Genomic DNA, 16621 nt, shown 5'->3' with positions numbered 1-16621 from the left:
ACTGCATTTAGCTGTGAGGCATTTATACCTTTGGTTGAAATGGAGAAGCTGATGTCTTTTCGTTGTTTTTGCAAAGTAAGCTTCTCAGTTATTCCCTCATGTTGCTTAACTTATGGGAGCAGGCAATATTCTGTTCCTGAATTGCCCATAATGTGTTGTAGTTGGCATAAAAGTGACCTGGGTTCAAATCCTGCCACTGCTTGTGAGGAGTTTTATGTTTTCCCCATGACTGTGTGAGTTTCCTCCATGTGCTCCAGTTTCCTCCCATAGTCCAAAGATCTACCAGTTGGGAGGTTAATTGGTTATTGTAAATTGCCCTGTGATTAGGCTAGGATTAAATTGGGGGATTGTTGGACGGTGCGGCTTGACATTCTGCAATGTTAATTAATGTTGGGATATGGCCACATCGGATGAACTTCCATGAATCCGTTGAATTTGAAATGGAACTATTTTGTTCACTGGCTTTTTTTAAATTGGCCAGCAAGTGTTATTTGGTGTGGGGTGGTGCTCATTCACAGAGGTGCCTTGGTTTGATGATTAGCAGGAGAGTTAAAACACGGGGTGTTCACTTTTTTGAATTTAGTGATGTAGGGGGTCACTGGTTCCTTTAAAGTGTCATAGCTGGAGGGGATAGTGGGGATAAGCTCCCACTACCTATAAAATGTTTCCAATGGCGTGCATCTCAAATAGCTTCTGACAACTAAGTCTAGCTCCTGGCCTCCATATGCGGCTTAGCTACTAAGCCCAGTGGATAATTTCTACTGACGGTAGAAGGAGCAAAGGCACGTTACTTCCTGCCCGCTGCCCATATGGGGTTTGTTCATTCTGCTCCTGACTACATGGCTTTCCTCCAGGTGCTCCGGTTTCCTCCCACAGTTCAAAGATGTACCGGTTGGTAGGTTACAATGTTGGTCATTGTAAATTGTGCTGTAATTAGGCTGAGATTAAATCCAGGGTTACTGGGTGATGCCACTTGAAGGGCAAGAAAGGCCTATTCTGCAGTGTATCTCAACAAAACCAGTCACTCCGGGCTGATGGAGCTCGTCAGCTGTGATTGGCAGCTCATCTAGGAGAAGAAAAACTCTGATCTCAAACTTCTGCTGCCTTGCAGCTATACCCTCTCGTGGGAAATGCTTTTGAATAAACCCCAAAGAAAAATCCAGAGCTGGAGCCCCTAAGGCAGTCCTACGTTGAATTCAATACTGAACGGTGTCTCCTGCGATGCTGCTGCCTAACTATATCAGTCTCTGCCGTCCCTTTGGATTCACCAGTTGCGTGCAGTAGGGGAGTCTGCTGCACGGGCAACATCTTGCTCTCCATATTGTATTGCCCAGGCTTGAGTATCAAGACTGCCAAGATGTAACATCTATGCTCGACTCCGAGCAACAGAAGCTTCATTATCATCACAGGGTCAGTTACAGAACCTGTAAAAAGGCATTTCAGCTGTAAGAGATTTCTTTAAATGCTGGTAATTGTCAATTGTGTTGATATTGTTGGATTCATTGGCTTAATTCTGCAATTTTCTGCTTGTAGGTTCTTTCTGTGTGTGTGGAAGAAGAAAACATTGTTAATTATACCACGAATGTGCTCCAGAACCCCGACCTAGCTCTGCGTATGGCTGTGAGAAGCAACCTTGCTGGTGCGGAGGAGCTCTTTGCTCGGAAGTTTAATAACTTGTTTGCACAAGGGAATTATGCTGAAGCTGCTAAAGTGGCTGCGTCTGCACCAAAGGTGTGTACCAATTCTCCTATGCCAGTTCCTGAAGCAAGCTCAGTATTTGTGGAGGTGGACTTGTTATTCATGCTCCTTTTGATCCATAAATGTTAGGGAACAGTGATAATGTTCAAAGACTGTCATACTGATTTGGAGGAACTCAGTGAGAGAAATGGATAGTCGATGTTTCAGTTTGATGATATTTCATCTGCACTGGAAGAAAGGGGGATATTCAAAATTCATTTGTTGTCAAAGTATGTATACATTTTGTGGCCACTTCATCGAGCACCTCCATACCATCCACCACATCTGATGACCAAATGTTTTAATTCCCATTCCTGTCGATCCTTGCCCTCCTCTTGTGCCAAAATGAGGCCCCCCTCAGGGTGGAGGAGCAACACATGTTATTCTGTTTGGGTATCCTCCAATCTGATGACATGAATATTGATTTCTCTGGCCTCCTGCTCTCCCAGTTCACGGACTCCCGACAGAACTCTGACCAGTTAAAAATAAAAGATATAAGAGAAGAATAAACTGTTTCGTGGGCGAACTGGAAGAAGTCACCTAGGTCTGCAAAAACCACTAGTGCCATCTTTCCATGCTCTTGCTCTTTTATAACTGTTCTTAACTGAATTACGATTGTTCCTGTAACAAAACTGTCGAACTGATAATCTTTCCATCTGCCTTGCGTAAATTATTACAATTCAGTCCAGTTCTATTGTTCTGTCTAAACCCACCTGCATCCTAAACTAATCTTTCTGCTGACCTAACTTCTGCTTTCACCAATCCTCATCTTCTTGCAGCTCAAGCTTTAGGTCTTAGGATTCAAATCTTTTTTTAATCCTTTCATCAATTCCAATACCGTCTCAACTAACTGCATAAAACCTTCTGTACTTTCTGTAAGTTCCTTCTCAGCACTTAACTTTTGTCCCTGACTTAACCACTTTAGTGACTGATGTTTTGGTTCGTCTTTAATTTATTCAGATTGATTTATTCAACTCATTATAAATACAGTGTGGGCTTAAATTGTTCAAAGTAACATATTATCAAAGTACATATATACAACCCTGAGATTCATTTTCTGGCTGGCATTCACAGTAAATACAAATAGATACATCGAATCAATGAAAAGCTGCTCACAAAGACAGACAAGTAACCAAAGTGCAAAGAATGACAAATTGTGGCAGCAGTACATTGCAATACATATACTTACTGTAATTCAGTTTTTATTCAACAGTTAAATCAAATAAGTAGTGTCAGTGCAAATAAAAAAAAGTAGTGAGGTAGTGTTCATGGGTTCACTATCGGGTTAGAAATTGGATGGCAGAGGGGAAGAAGCTGATTCATTGAATGTGTGCCTTCCAGCTATTGTACCTCCTTCCTGACCGTAACAATGAGAAGAGGGCGCATTCTGTGTGGGGGTCTTTAATGACAGACATCACCTTCCTGAGGCACCGCTCCTTGAAGATATCCTGGATGCTAGGGAGACTAGTGCCCATGATGGAGCTGACTGAGTTTACAACTTTCTGTAGCTTATTTGGATCCTGTGCAGTGGTGCCCCGCTCTCCCCCCCCCCCCCCCCATACCAGATGGTGATGCAGCCAGTTACAAGGCTCTCTATGGTACACCTGTAGAAATTTGTGAGTGTCTTTGGTGACATATCAAATCTCCTCAAACTCCTAATGAAATATAGCCACTGTCATGCCTTCTTTGTAGCTGCATCGATATATTGATGTCCAGGAAAAATAATAATAAATAAATGATATTGTGACCATGAGTCCGTGGGTTGTGAAATCAGTTCAGTGTTGGGGTGAGTGAAGTTATCCACGGGGCTGGTTCAGGAGCCTGATGGGTGGGGGGTAACAGCTGACCCTGCACCTGGTGTGGGACTTAAGATTCCTGTACCTCCTTTCCAGTGGCAGAATTGAAAAGAGAATATGTCAGTTCCTTTTCCATTGTTATAAATGTACAGTGACAATTCTGCTCATCAAAATCTGTTATTCTATCGCATGTGACAGCTGATCTATTTGTGAATAATTGTTTAGTAGTTCTACTTTAAATTGACTTGTAATAAACTGACGTTAACTATGTTTATAAAAAATGATAACAATGCCTGCTGCTATACTACAGTAGCAATTTGTATTCTATTAGGGTATCCTGCGGACTCCAGACACTATTCGAAAGTTCCAGACTGTCCCAGCCCAGCCAGGACAAGCTTCCCCTCTCCTCCAATATTTTGGAATCCTCCTTGATCAGGGACAGTTAAACAAATACGAATCACTGGAGCTTTGCCGACCTGTCTTGCAGCAAGGGCGCAAGCAACTGCTTGAGAAGTGGCTAAAGGAAGACAAGGTAATCGGTCTAATCTGGATCTGGAGCTAAGGCAGGGCATTCTGATTCTCAGTCTATCGCAGTATATTTCACTGAACAAGGGATTTTGCTTTCTGAAATACTTTTGGCTGTATTTTCCAGATTTTGTGCTGTTGATCATGAAAATCAACGTATCTTTTATTTTGAAAATGCCTATATTTGTTATCTCAATTCATGATTCGAGTCAATTAAAAGGTAGCCCACAATATTAGCTGAAGAGTCTTTTATCTTATTTGGGCATGGTTGGGGGGGATGCTGCATGGCAGAGCAGGTTTTAGAAAGGCTGCTACTAGTAATTCAGCTCAGATATACCAAGTATCCTTGTTCTATTTGCATGCTAAAGAACCTCCTTACGTTAGAAATGATTGGCCACACTGTAAGCAGTTGGTTCCAGGGCAGAAAAGTGTGGCATATAATCCACTTGTGGACCCAACAAAGATATCTTTGCCTCCTCTTCATATAAAACCTGAAGCTTTTGACAAGGTCCCCCACGAAAGTCATGAGGCATGGGATCAGTGGAACCTTGGCTGTTTGGATAAAAAATTGGCTTACGGAAGAAAGCGGAGGGTAGTAGTGGAAGGAAAGTATTCTGCCTGGAGGTCAGTGACTAGTGGAGTGCAGCAAGGATCTGTCCTGAGACCCCTGCTCTTTGTGATTTGTATAAATGACCTGGATGAAGAGGCGGAAGGATGGGTGAGTAAGTTTGTGGATGACATGAAGATTGGTGGAGTTGTGGATGGAGCTGTAGGTTGTCGAAGGTTACAAGAGGATATAGACAGGATGCGGAGTTGGGCAGAAAAGTGGCAGATGGAGTTCAATCCGGGTAAGTGTGAGTTGATGCATTTTGGAAGGACAAACCAAAAGGCTGAATACAGGGTTAATGGTTGGTTACTTAAATGTGTGGATGAACAGAGGGACATTGGAGTTCAAGGGCCTGTTCCTCACTTTACTATTCCATGTCCAGTGCTTCACGTGTTAATAGAAATGCTGCTGCTAAAATGTTGAACATTCTTATTGCATTTTAACTCTTTAGCTTGAGTGTTCAGAGGAGCTTGGGGACTTGGTGAAGACGGCGGATCCCACACTTGCTTTAAGCGTCTATCTGCGAGCCAGTGTGCCAAATAAAGTTATCCAATGTTTTGCGGAGACTGGACAATTTCAGAAAATTGTACTTTATGCAAAAAAGGTAATTTTTCTAGATTTTTCCTTTGCTTTAGAAATTTTGTCAGTTTGAGTTTTGAGCATAATAAAGCTTTTCACAAATGTTTTGGCATCAGCTTCTGTTTAAGAACTACAGGGATTTTGTATAGAACTTTAGAATAACACACACACACAGACAATGTTGGAGGAATGCAGTAGGTCAGGCAACATCTAGGGAGAGAAATAATCAGTGTTTTGGGCCAAGGCCCTTCCTGGTGAAGAGAATCAGCTCAAAATGTTGACTTTTTTTCCCTCTCCCTAGATCATACCTGACCTGCTCTGTTCCTACAACATTTTGAGTGCTAATCTGGATTTCCAACATCTGTAGAATCTCTTTTGTATAGAGCTTTTTTTAATGCCTTTTACTCCTACCAATAACTGAGGGGTCTGGGTATGCCTGGTAAAGAGGGATATGGGATTAGCTTGGGTAGACAACTTTAGTTGGCATCAAAGAGCTGGACCAAAGGGTCTGTTTCTGTGCTTTGTAACTCTGATAATATTTATGTGATCTATTTTTGTAAATCTCATGGATTGTACCAGTACAGGACAAACGACCACAAGAACAAATTGACCCTAAATTTTTGATCTCTTGTTATGGGTGGGTAAACGGTTTCCAAATAGTAAGAATTACTTGGTCATGAAACAGATTTGCACGAGTCCTATTGCCTTGTACCTATTTATTAACAGGTTGGTTACACTCCAGACTGGGTCTTCCTGCTGAGAAATGTAATGCGAGTGAGCCCAGACCAGGGTCTTCAGTTTGCACAGATGCTTGTCCAGGATGAAGAACCTTTGGCTAATATCAATCAGGTAAGTCCACGATTCCATTTTCATATCAAAACATTATTAGTTTGCCTCCTGGCGATATGTATTGAGTCATATTGAGAAGACATCTGTAACGTTCTCGCTCGGGTGTGACGTAACGCCGAGGTAAACGTCGAGATAAACCAGGGTCAATGCAAACAAGGCCGCAGTAAGATTAACCATTTACTGTTCACTCTTCACATTAACGTATGGTGAAAACTGTTGATAAAACAATACAAGATTGGTACAGTGTTTGTTTCCTTCTAAATATCACATTTACATTGTGAATACTTGCAAAGGTAAAACTACAATAACTACATTACATTAAAGTGCAGCATACAGTCAGAATCTAGCTGCTCCATTGACTGCTTTAGATACACTTCAATACAAACTATCCCGACTCTTTAACTGGCGAAAACATAAACCTTACCGACCGTCGTTACTTTTAACAGAATCGGCGTTAACATTTTAACTCAACATATCGATTATCTAATGACTTACAGCGTTGCTTTCACTGTGTCTTTGGTGCATAGAGAAAACCTAGCCGGCGCTATGGTGGCACATGTGAGTGACCCCTACCCGTGCGTATATCTCAAACCGGTATTTTCCCACAAGACGCGGCGAACCCGGATGTGACATCATCGCAGCCGCGATGTATTACAGACGAATAAATTGATTTAAACAATCCTAACTTTAACTAGAAAAATGCTAACAAATTACTAAGCGAAAATATTATAAACTAAATAACTGCCATAAAGGCAGCACAACATCTAAAAGACTCTTCAATTGGCACATAGATGATAGAAAAACGGAATGCTACATAGGAGGGAAGGGAAATTGATCTTGCTGTTTATTTTATATTTGTATTGACGCATGCTACTGAGTTCCAGAATAACTGGTAGATGGGAATTGAGAGAGGAATACATCAGGGACAATGTACCTTGCATGAATTTTCAGCTAAAATATGCCCTTGTTGAGGCATATTCTGGAGTTATGGTATATAGCAAATACTAATTTCAACAGCAACCAGTCTTCAGATCTGAACGTGGTTTGTAGATTAAGTTTAAAATGCAGCTCAGAACAATGGTGTTCTTGGAGCTGCAGACAGTTTGCAAACAAAGAAATACTCCATTTGATCTGAGATGTCTGCATATGCATGAGTGCAATCCTGTGTCATTGGAGATTGTCATTCCTTTTGGGTGTCTGGAGTGTTAGTGTGAAGATCTAGCTGTTTGAAAATTATTGTAATTTAAAGGAAGCATAGTAGATACATTATACCTATAGAATTGTCCTGCTGCTACCTAGCATCTCTAGCATGTAAAAATGTCATGTAATATTGGGTCGGACAGGCCTCTTCTTCCAAGCTTGTCTCCCGTATGCTTCTTGCTTGTTTGGCCGAATGAAGACTTGTATATCCACCAGCTTCAGTGTCTCTGCAGTGACGACATTCACAGTCACAATAATGTACCCATGACCCCTTCTCTTCATTGCTAAAGGTTTAAATTTAAATTTGTGATTTCTTCAGATATCTTGGATATTTCTCTAAGCTTGTGCAGAGCTTCAGAATGTCCCTTTGCAAATCTGTCACTTTGTGTTCCATTGGCCTTTTCATCAGGTTAATTGCTGGTCACATCGTGAAGTCAGGTTTGTAATACAGATATTTTGTACTTGCCCTATAGAAATACAATGTACAGGTGAAGTGCCTAAGAAACAGTGAGCAACTTGAATGATGTCATGTTTACCATACACTTCTATATTGTCCTAGGGAATGTATTTCTTGCCTTTATAGAGATATCGGGAAGGCAATGATTAAGCCCAAAGTGTTAGACTTAAAAAAACACAAACTCTGAACAACATATGGATGCAAAATATTTTGTCTAATATCTTTTAGAAAGAACTAAAGGAGTGGGAAACAGCACCTGATGTGCAACTACTGAGGTTTTAAATCTGATCCACTCCATGCTTATAAATCTACTATCCATAAATCTTACACACACTGGCCACTTGTGTAGGTACAGGAGTGCACCTAATGAAGTGGCCACAGGAGTGGAACCTGGTGTGGTCCTCGGCTGCTGTAGCCCATCCACTTCAGGTTCGATGTGTTGTGCATTTAGAGATGCTCTTCTGCACACCACTGTTGTGACACATGGTTACTTGAGTTTACTGTTACCTTCCTGTCAGTTTGAGCCAGTCTAGCCATTCTCCTCTGATCTCTCTTATTAAAAAGATTCTTTCGCCCACAGAACTGCTGCTCACTGGTTGTTCTTTGTTTTTCACACCATTCTCTGTAAGCTCTAGACTCAGTCTAGAGGGCATTCAGTTGACAGTCTAGAGTGTTGTATGTGAAAATCCCAGGAGATGGTCAATTTCTGACTTACACAAACCACCCTTTCTGGCACCAGCAATCATTTTCATGGTCAAAATCACTGGTCACATTTCTTCCCCATTCTGATGAATCTCTTCAGAATTTCTTGATTGTGCTTTAATAAATTGAGTAGCAACCACATGATTGGTTGATTATATATTTGCATTAACAAGCAGGTGTACCTCATAAAGTGACCACTGAGTGCATTTTATACTTGAGCTGAATGTCCTCTACATTCAAAGGTAGGGAATTCTGAACAAAATCCTGAGTGAAGAAATTTCTCGAGTAATATGTGGCCAGTGACTTCCTTAATATGGATCTGCTGTGTCTGCCAAATGATATCCTTGAAGTCAGTCTAGATGTTCATGGTCATTCGGATTTTTAATTTCTGGAGGGTGTTAATGCAGCCAAATTGATTTTTTTTTGGAGGCACCTGCTGTTAGTTGAAGTCATTAATTTCAGCTGATTTGGGGAGAAAAGTGAGGACCTTTTGGTTCCTGACTAAGTGCTTACTCTGGTTATAATCAACAGTCAGGCTCAAGATCCAATCAGCAGTAGTTTAGTTTGGGGTTGTTTGTGAGTGTTGGGTGTATATATACTCAGTGGCTACTTTATTAGGTAGCTCCTTTACGTAATGATGGCCAATGAGTGTATGGTTGTCGTCTTATGCTACTGTAGCCCATCAACTTCAAGGTTTGATGTGTTGTGTGTTCACATGCTCTTCTACACACCACTGTGTAACATAGCTATTTGAGTTGCTGTTACTTGAACCAGTTTAGGCATTCTCATCTAAACTCTCATTACCAAGGCATTTTTGTCCACAGATCTGCTACTCACTGGATGATGTTGTTTTTATTTTTTTGGAACTTTCTCTGTAAACAGATTGGTTTGAGTATCTCAGAAAATATGATCTCCTGGGACTCTGGGACTTTGATGCACTAACTCTGTGGTAGGGGTTCCATTCTTTATGCAGTGGAGCCTTACCAATAACCAAGAGGTCCATGGAATCTCTGTGGTTGGGAACCTCTGTTCTAGAGACTGTGTGAAAATCCCAGATGATCAGTGGTGTCTGTTGTACTCAAACCACCCTGTCTGGCACCAGCAATCATTTTATGTTCAAAGTCACTTAGATCGCATTTCTTCCCCTTGCGTGCTTTTATGGATTGAGTTGCCGCCACATGATTGGCTAATTAGATATTTATATTAATAAGCAGGCATAGACTCGATGGGCCAAATGGCCTAATTCTGTTCCCTTTGCATCCTGTTAGGAGTGCAGTGAAAAAGACTATCAGAGCTTGCAGCAGGATCTAGACCACAGTGTGTAATATGTATACAATATTTATATAAGTGAATGTTTTCACCTGAAGCTTATTGTTTGGTCTCTTGCAGATTGTGGATGTTTTTATGGAGAATAACCTGATCCAACAGTGTACTTCATTCCTTTTGGATGCTCTGAAGAACAATAGACCACCTGAAGGTCACTTGCAGACTCGCCTACTTGAAATGAACCTGATCCATGCACCACAGGTGAGACATGTACCAGCTAATCGATTTCATTATGTTATTAATGAAATTTAGTTTGATTTGTGTGGCATAATTAGCGTAATAATTTTGTTGATTAGTAAGAACATCAAAGGTTCTGGGGAGAAGACAGAAAAATGGGGTTGAGAGGGTTAATACATCAGCCATGATGGAATGGTAGAGCAGGCTCGAAGGGCCAAATAGCCATATTCTCCTTCTACATCATATTCTGCAGATAACACCAAGATTGGTGGGGTGGTGGACAACAAGGAAGACTATCATAGCTTATAGTGGGAATCTGGGCCAGCTGGAAAAACTGCAGATTGAATTTAATACAGACAAGTGCGAGGTGTTTCACTTCGGTAGGGCCAACCAGGGTAGGTCTTACACAGTGAGGAGTATGGTAGAACATAGGGATCTGTGAATACAGGTCTATAATTCAATGAAGTTGGCAGCACAGGTAGCTAAGGTCTTAAATAAAATCTTTTGGCGAATTGGCCTTTATAAATCAAAGTATTGAGTAAGGGAGATGTGATGTTATGTTGAAGTTGTATAAGAAGTTGCTGAGGCATAATTTGGAGTATTGTGTACAGTGTTGGTCACCTACCTACAGAAAAGATGTAAATAAGGTTAAAAGAGTACAGAGAAAATTTACAATGATGTTACCAGGACTTGATTGAATAGGTTAAGACTTTATTCCTTGGGATGTAAAATGTTGAGGGGAAATTTGATAGAAGTGTATAAAATTGAAGGGTAAATGCAAGCAGGCTTTTTCCACTGAGGTTGGGTGGGACTAGATAGATAGATAGATAGATACTTTATTCATCCCCATGGGGAAATTCAACTTTTTTCCAATGTCCCATACACTTGTTGTAGCAAAACTAATTACATACAATACTTAACAGTAAAAAATATGATATGCATCTAAATCACTATCTCAAAAAGCATTAATAATAGCTTTTAAAAAGTTCTTAAGTCCTGGCGGTAGAATTGTAAAGCCTAATGGCATTGGGGAGTATTGACCTCTTCATGCTGTCTGAGGAGCATTGCATCGATAGTAACCTGTCGCTGAAACTGCTTCTCTGTCTCTGGATGGTGCTATGTAGAGGATGTTCAGAGTTATCCATAATTGACCGTAGCCTACTCAGCGCCCTTCGCTCAGCTACCGATGTTAAACTCTCCAGTACTTTGCCCACGACAGAGCCCGCCTTCCTTACCAGCTTATTAAGACGTGAGGCGTCCCTCTTCTTAATGCTTCCTCCCCAACACGCCACCACAAAGAAGAGGGCGCTCTCCACAACTGACCTATAGAACATCTTCAGCATCTCACTACAGATATTGAATGACGCCAACCTTCTTAGGAAGTACAGTCGACTCTGTGCCTTCCTGCACAAGGCTCTATATCTAGAGGTCATGGGTTTATGGTGAAAGGTGAAAAGTTTAAGGGAAATATGAGGGGCAACTTCACTGGGAGTGATGAGGGTGTAACAAGCTGCTAGCACAAACGGTGTATGCAAGCCCAATTTCAATGCTTAAGAGAAGTTTGGATAGGTACATGGATGGGAGGGGAATGGAGGGCTATGGTCCATACACAATTCGATGGATGTAGGCAGTTTAAGTAGTTCGGCACAGACTTGATAGGCCAAAGGGCTATACTTTCAGTGCTGTACTTTTCCATGATATGGTCTAATATTGTCTAATGTTAGTCAGTTTTACACCTGTTTAATGGTTGATAATTTTTTTCAATGGCTAAGAAATAAAAATAGGTTGTTTTTATAACTTAAGGTTAAAATGGATGGGACACTAATTTCCAAAGGTTCTTGTCTTGGCTTGGTTTAATTCCAAGTTTCTTTGCTGCAATTTTATACAATTTGTATTTCCTAAATAAGAAATTACTGCTTGTCCTCCACTTAAAGATTAAAGGTAAAAACATGCAACATTGATGTGATAGTATTTAAATATCATGGTAAATTATAGAATGTGGATTCAATTATCACTAGCTGTCCCTGCGGTGGTAATGAACTGTTGCTTTGTACTGCTTTATGGCGGTCTCCCCTTGGTGTTCCTCTATTACCTGTTATGCCATTGGTGTTTAGGGCAGCATTGAAGATCCTCTGTCTCTGATGTTTAGGGCTTCCTTCATCATATCAGTAACTTCTCAGCTTTCACTAATGTCAGTCATGCAAGTCCAGGGTGGAGACTCAGGAATTAACGTTGGACTCAGAAGTAAAAGGATTCTTCATTGCTGTTTCCGTAACAGTTTTGTGTTACCTGTCAGGGTTGTTATCCCTGAGCTGAACCCCCAAACCTGGAAGATCAGTGGCCCACTCTTTAGTCTGGCTTAATCATAAAGCTCTGACTTCAGTCAGCATAGCTTTCTGGGTCATTGAGTTACGCAAGCCTCCAAACCCAATGACATGACTGTGGTCCTCTTGGAGGTTCCTTGGTATTTGTGTGGTGGGAATTTGGGCACAGTTACAATGGGGGGAAAAAAAGCTTCCAGATGCAAGTGGTGTGCACAATCTAATCTACCAGTAATTGCCAACTAACGACTGAGTTGGTCTTTATCAGCACTACTCCTGGATTTCTTCCAAACGGTAAACATGCCAAATGTTGTCAGAAGCATTCGAAGCGTTAGTTTGGACCTATTGAAGTGTGGGAATGCCTTGTGTTCACATTGAGCCACAATGTGATACGATGTGGGTAGTGACAAAAGCATAGAACTTTGTCCGCAATAATATAGATTTAATGGACTTCAATTACTGAAATAGAGTTCAGCAAATCTGCACACAGGCAGACTAAGCAAATATCACTTGTTGAATCAGGAGGTAGAGTTTAATCCTCTTGAGCAAACCTCAACCTTTCAATTTTACCTTGTTCTGTAGCTGAGGCTGTAATGTGTGGGCTTCTGGGATTCACCTAAACTGTCCAGTTACATTTTTTAGTAGATAATTTAATTTATTTTAAAAAATTATTGAGATACTGCACTGACCCTTCAAGCTGTGCTGCCCAGCAACTCCTGATTTAAAGCTAATCTAATCACAGAACACTTTACAATGACCAATAACCTACCAACTAGACCATGGGAGGAAACCAGAGCACCCGGAGGAAACCCACACATTTCTGGAGAGGAATGCAAACATTTTTGCATATGCCCTGCTTGCATGCGCCTCTTGAACAACAAAATTCAAGGGGCGTATAGCCCGATGGGAGTTCGGGGAGCTGGGTTAAGCACAATAGGCAGCGATTTAAACAGAGAGAGGAGAAATGGGCTAAAGATTCTATATCTGAATGCACGAAGTGTCAGAAATAAGGCGGATGAGCTTGAAGCTCAGGTGCGAATGGGTAACTGTGATGTTGTTGGGATAACGGAGACATGGCTGCAGGGAGATTAGACCTGGGAAATGAATGTGCAAGGGTATACGTGCTATCGTAGGGATAGAAATGTGGGCAGAGGGGGTGGAGTGGCCCTGTTGGTGAGGAATGAGATTCAGTCCTTTGCAAGGGGGGACATAGGATCAGGAGAAGTAGAGTCTGTGTGGATAGAACTGAGGAACAGTAAGGGCAAAAGGACCCTAATGGGTGTTATCTACAGGCCACCAAACAGTAGCATGGATATTGGATGCAAGTTGAATAGGGAGTTAATGTTGGCATGTGGCAAAGGTAATGTCGCAGTAGTTATGGGGGATTTCACCATGCAGTTGAATTGGGAGAATCAGGTTGGTGCTGGACCCCAGGATAGGGAGTTTGTAGAGTGCCTACGGGATGCATTCTTGGAACAGCTTGTACGAGAGCCGACCAGGGACAAGGCTATTCTGGATTTAGTGTTCTGTAATGAACAGGATTTGATAAGCGATCTTGAAGTAAAGGAGCCATTAGGAGGTAGTGACCATAATATGATAAGTTTTTATCTGCAATTTGAGAGGGATAAGGGCAGATTGGAGGTGTCATTGTTGCAGTTGAACAGGGGAGACTATGGAGCCATGAGGAAGGAGCTGGCCAAAGTTAACTGGACGGATATCCTAGCAGAAAAGACAGTGGGACAGCAATGGCAGGTATTCTTGGGAATAATGCACAAGGTGCAAAATCAGTTCATCACCCAGAGAAGGAAGGATTCAAAGGGGGGAAAGGGGCCACAGTGGTTGACAAAGGAAGTCAGAGATTGCATGGCATTAAAAAAAAAAGGAAGTATGACAGAGCTAAGGTGAGTGGGAGGACAGATGATTGGGAAATTTTTAAGGAACAACAGAACTTAACTAAAAAGGCAATACAGGGAGAAAAAATGAGGTACGAACGCAAGCTAGCCAGGAATATAAAGGAGGATAGCAAAAGCTTTTTTAGTTATGTGAAGAGAAAGAAGATAGTTAAGAACAATGTGGGGCCCTTGAAGAATGAATTGGGTGAAATTGTTTTGGGAAACAGAAATGGCAGAAGAATTTAAGTACTTTAGATCTGTTTTCACTAAGGAAGACACAAGCAATCTCCCAGATGTATGGATGGGCCAAGGACATAGGGTAACAGAGGAAATGAAACAGATTGACATTAGGAAGGAAACGGTGATGAGTAGACTGATGGGACTGAAGGCTGACAAATCCCCAGATCCAGATGGTCTGCATCCTAGGGTACTAAAGGAGGTGGCCCTGGAAATTGCGGATGCATTGGTAATCATTTTCCAATGTTCCTTAGATTCAGGATCAGTTCCTGAGGATTGGAGAATGGCTGATGTTATCCCACTTTTTAAGAAAGGAGGGAGGGAGAAAACAGAGAACTATTGTCCTGTCAGCCTAACATCAGTAGTGGGGAAGATGCTAGAGTCCATTATTAAAGATGAAATTGTGGCATATCTAGATAGCAGTGATAGGATTGGGCCGAGCCAGCATGGATTTTCCAAGGGCAAATCGTGCTTGACTAATCTATTGGAGTTTTTCGAGGATGTAACCAGGAAGTTAGACAAGGGAGATCCAGTGGATGTAGTGTACCTCGGTTTTCAGAAGGCATTTTATAAGGTCCCACATAGGAGATTGGTGGGTAAAATCAGAGCTCATGGCATTGGGGGGAAGATATTGACATGGATAGAAAACTGGTTGGCAGATAGAAAGCAAAGGGTAGCGGTGAATGGGTGTTTCTCAGAATGGCAGGTGGTGACTAGTGGGGTGCCACAGGGCTCGGTATTGGGACCACAACTGTTTTCGATTTACATCAACGATTTAGATGAAGGCATTGAGAATAACATCAGCAAGTTTGCTGATGATATTAAGCTGGGTGGCAGTGTGACATGTGATGAGGATGTTAGGAGAATTCAGGGTGACTTGGATAGGCTGGGTGAGTGGGCAGATACTTGGCAGATGACGTTTAATGTGAATAAGTGTGAGGTTATCCACTTTGGGAGTAAGAACAGGAAGGCAGATTATTATCTGAACGGTGTAGAGTTAGGTAAGGGAGAAATACAAAGAGATCTAGGAGTCCTTGTTCATCAGTCACTGAAGGTGAATGAGCAAGTGCAGCAGGCAGTGAAGAAGGCTAATGGAATGTTGGCCTTTATTACAAAGGGAATTGAGTACAAGAGCAAGGAAATCCTTTTGCATTTGTACAGGGCCCTGGTGAGACCACACCTGGAGTATTGTGTACAGTTTTGGTCTCCAGGGTTAAGGAAGGACATCCTGGCTATAGAGGAAGTGCAGCGTAGATTCACAAGGTTAATTCCTGGGATGTCCGGACTGACTTACGCAGAGAGGTTAGAGAGACTGGGCTTGTACACGCTGGAATTGAGGAGATTGAGAGGGGATCTGATTGCAACATATAAGATTATTAAGGGATTGGACAAGATAGAGGCAGGAAATATGTTCCAGATGCTGGGAGAGTCCAGTACCAGAGGGCATGGTTTGAGAATAAGGGGTAGGTCATTTAGGACAGAGTTAAGGAAAAACTTCTCCCAGAGAGTTGTGGGGGTCTGGAATGCACTGCCTCGGAAGGCAGTGGAGGCCAATTCTCTGGATGCTTTCAAGAAAGAGCTAGATAGGTATCTTATGGATAGGGGAATCAAGGGATATGGGGACAAGGCAGGAACTGGATATTGATTGTAGATGATCAGCCATGATCTCAGAATGGTGGTGCAGGCTCGAAGGGCCGAATGGTCTATTTCTGCACCTACTGTTTATTGTCTATTTAACCACTCTATCAACCTGTGTAGCCGCTTTCAGCGAGCTATGAACTTGGACCCGATATACCCTCTGCTCATCAACACTGTTAGGGGTCTTGCCTTACACAAGTATCTATTATAACCATACAACAATTACAGCACGGAAACAGGCCCTCTCGGCCTTTCTAGTCCATGCCAAATGCTTACTCTCACCTAGTCCCACTGACCTGCACTCAGCCCATAACCCTCCATTCCTTTCCTGTCCATATACCTATCCAATTTTTTTTTAATGACAATATCAAACCTGCCTCTACCACTTCTACTGGAAGCTCGTTCCACACAGCTACCACTCTCTGAGTAAAGAAGTTCCCCCTTGTGTTACCCCTAAACTTCTGCCCCCTAACTCTCAACTCATGTCCTCTTGTTTGAGTCTCCCCTACTCTCAATGGAAAAAGCCTATCCACATCAACTCTCTCTATCCCTCTCATAATTTTAAATACCTCTATCAA

General features: G+C 41.9%; 1 protein-coding gene across 3 annotated transcripts in view; it reads left to right on the top strand.

Moving 5' to 3' along the window:
- cltcl1 (clathrin, heavy chain-like 1) overlaps positions 1-16621 on the top strand; it is a 146149-nt gene that overhangs the window by 44223 nt on the left and 85305 nt on the right. For all 3 annotated transcript variants that reach the window (XR_012099692.1, XM_073051872.1, XM_073051871.1), the window contains exons 7-11: positions 1534-1731; positions 3865-4065; positions 5117-5269; positions 5971-6093; positions 9842-9979. Coding sequence is in view for 2 of the 3 variants with exons in the window: in XM_073051872.1 (XP_072907973.1) it covers positions 1534-1731; positions 3865-4065; positions 5117-5269; positions 5971-6093; positions 9842-9979 (813 nt within the window). In the remaining variant the exon portion in view is untranslated. The remainder of the gene's footprint in view (positions 1-1533; positions 1732-3864; positions 4066-5116; positions 5270-5970; positions 6094-9841; positions 9980-16621) is intronic.

Source organism: Hemitrygon akajei, chromosome 7 (genome assembly GCF_048418815.1).
Source record: "Hemitrygon akajei chromosome 7, sHemAka1.3, whole genome shotgun sequence".
Classification (NCBI taxonomy): domain Eukaryota; kingdom Metazoa; phylum Chordata; class Chondrichthyes; order Myliobatiformes; family Dasyatidae; genus Hemitrygon; species Hemitrygon akajei.
The sequence above is the reverse complement of the archived record's forward strand: the minus strand, read 5'-3'. Positions and strand labels throughout refer to the sequence as shown.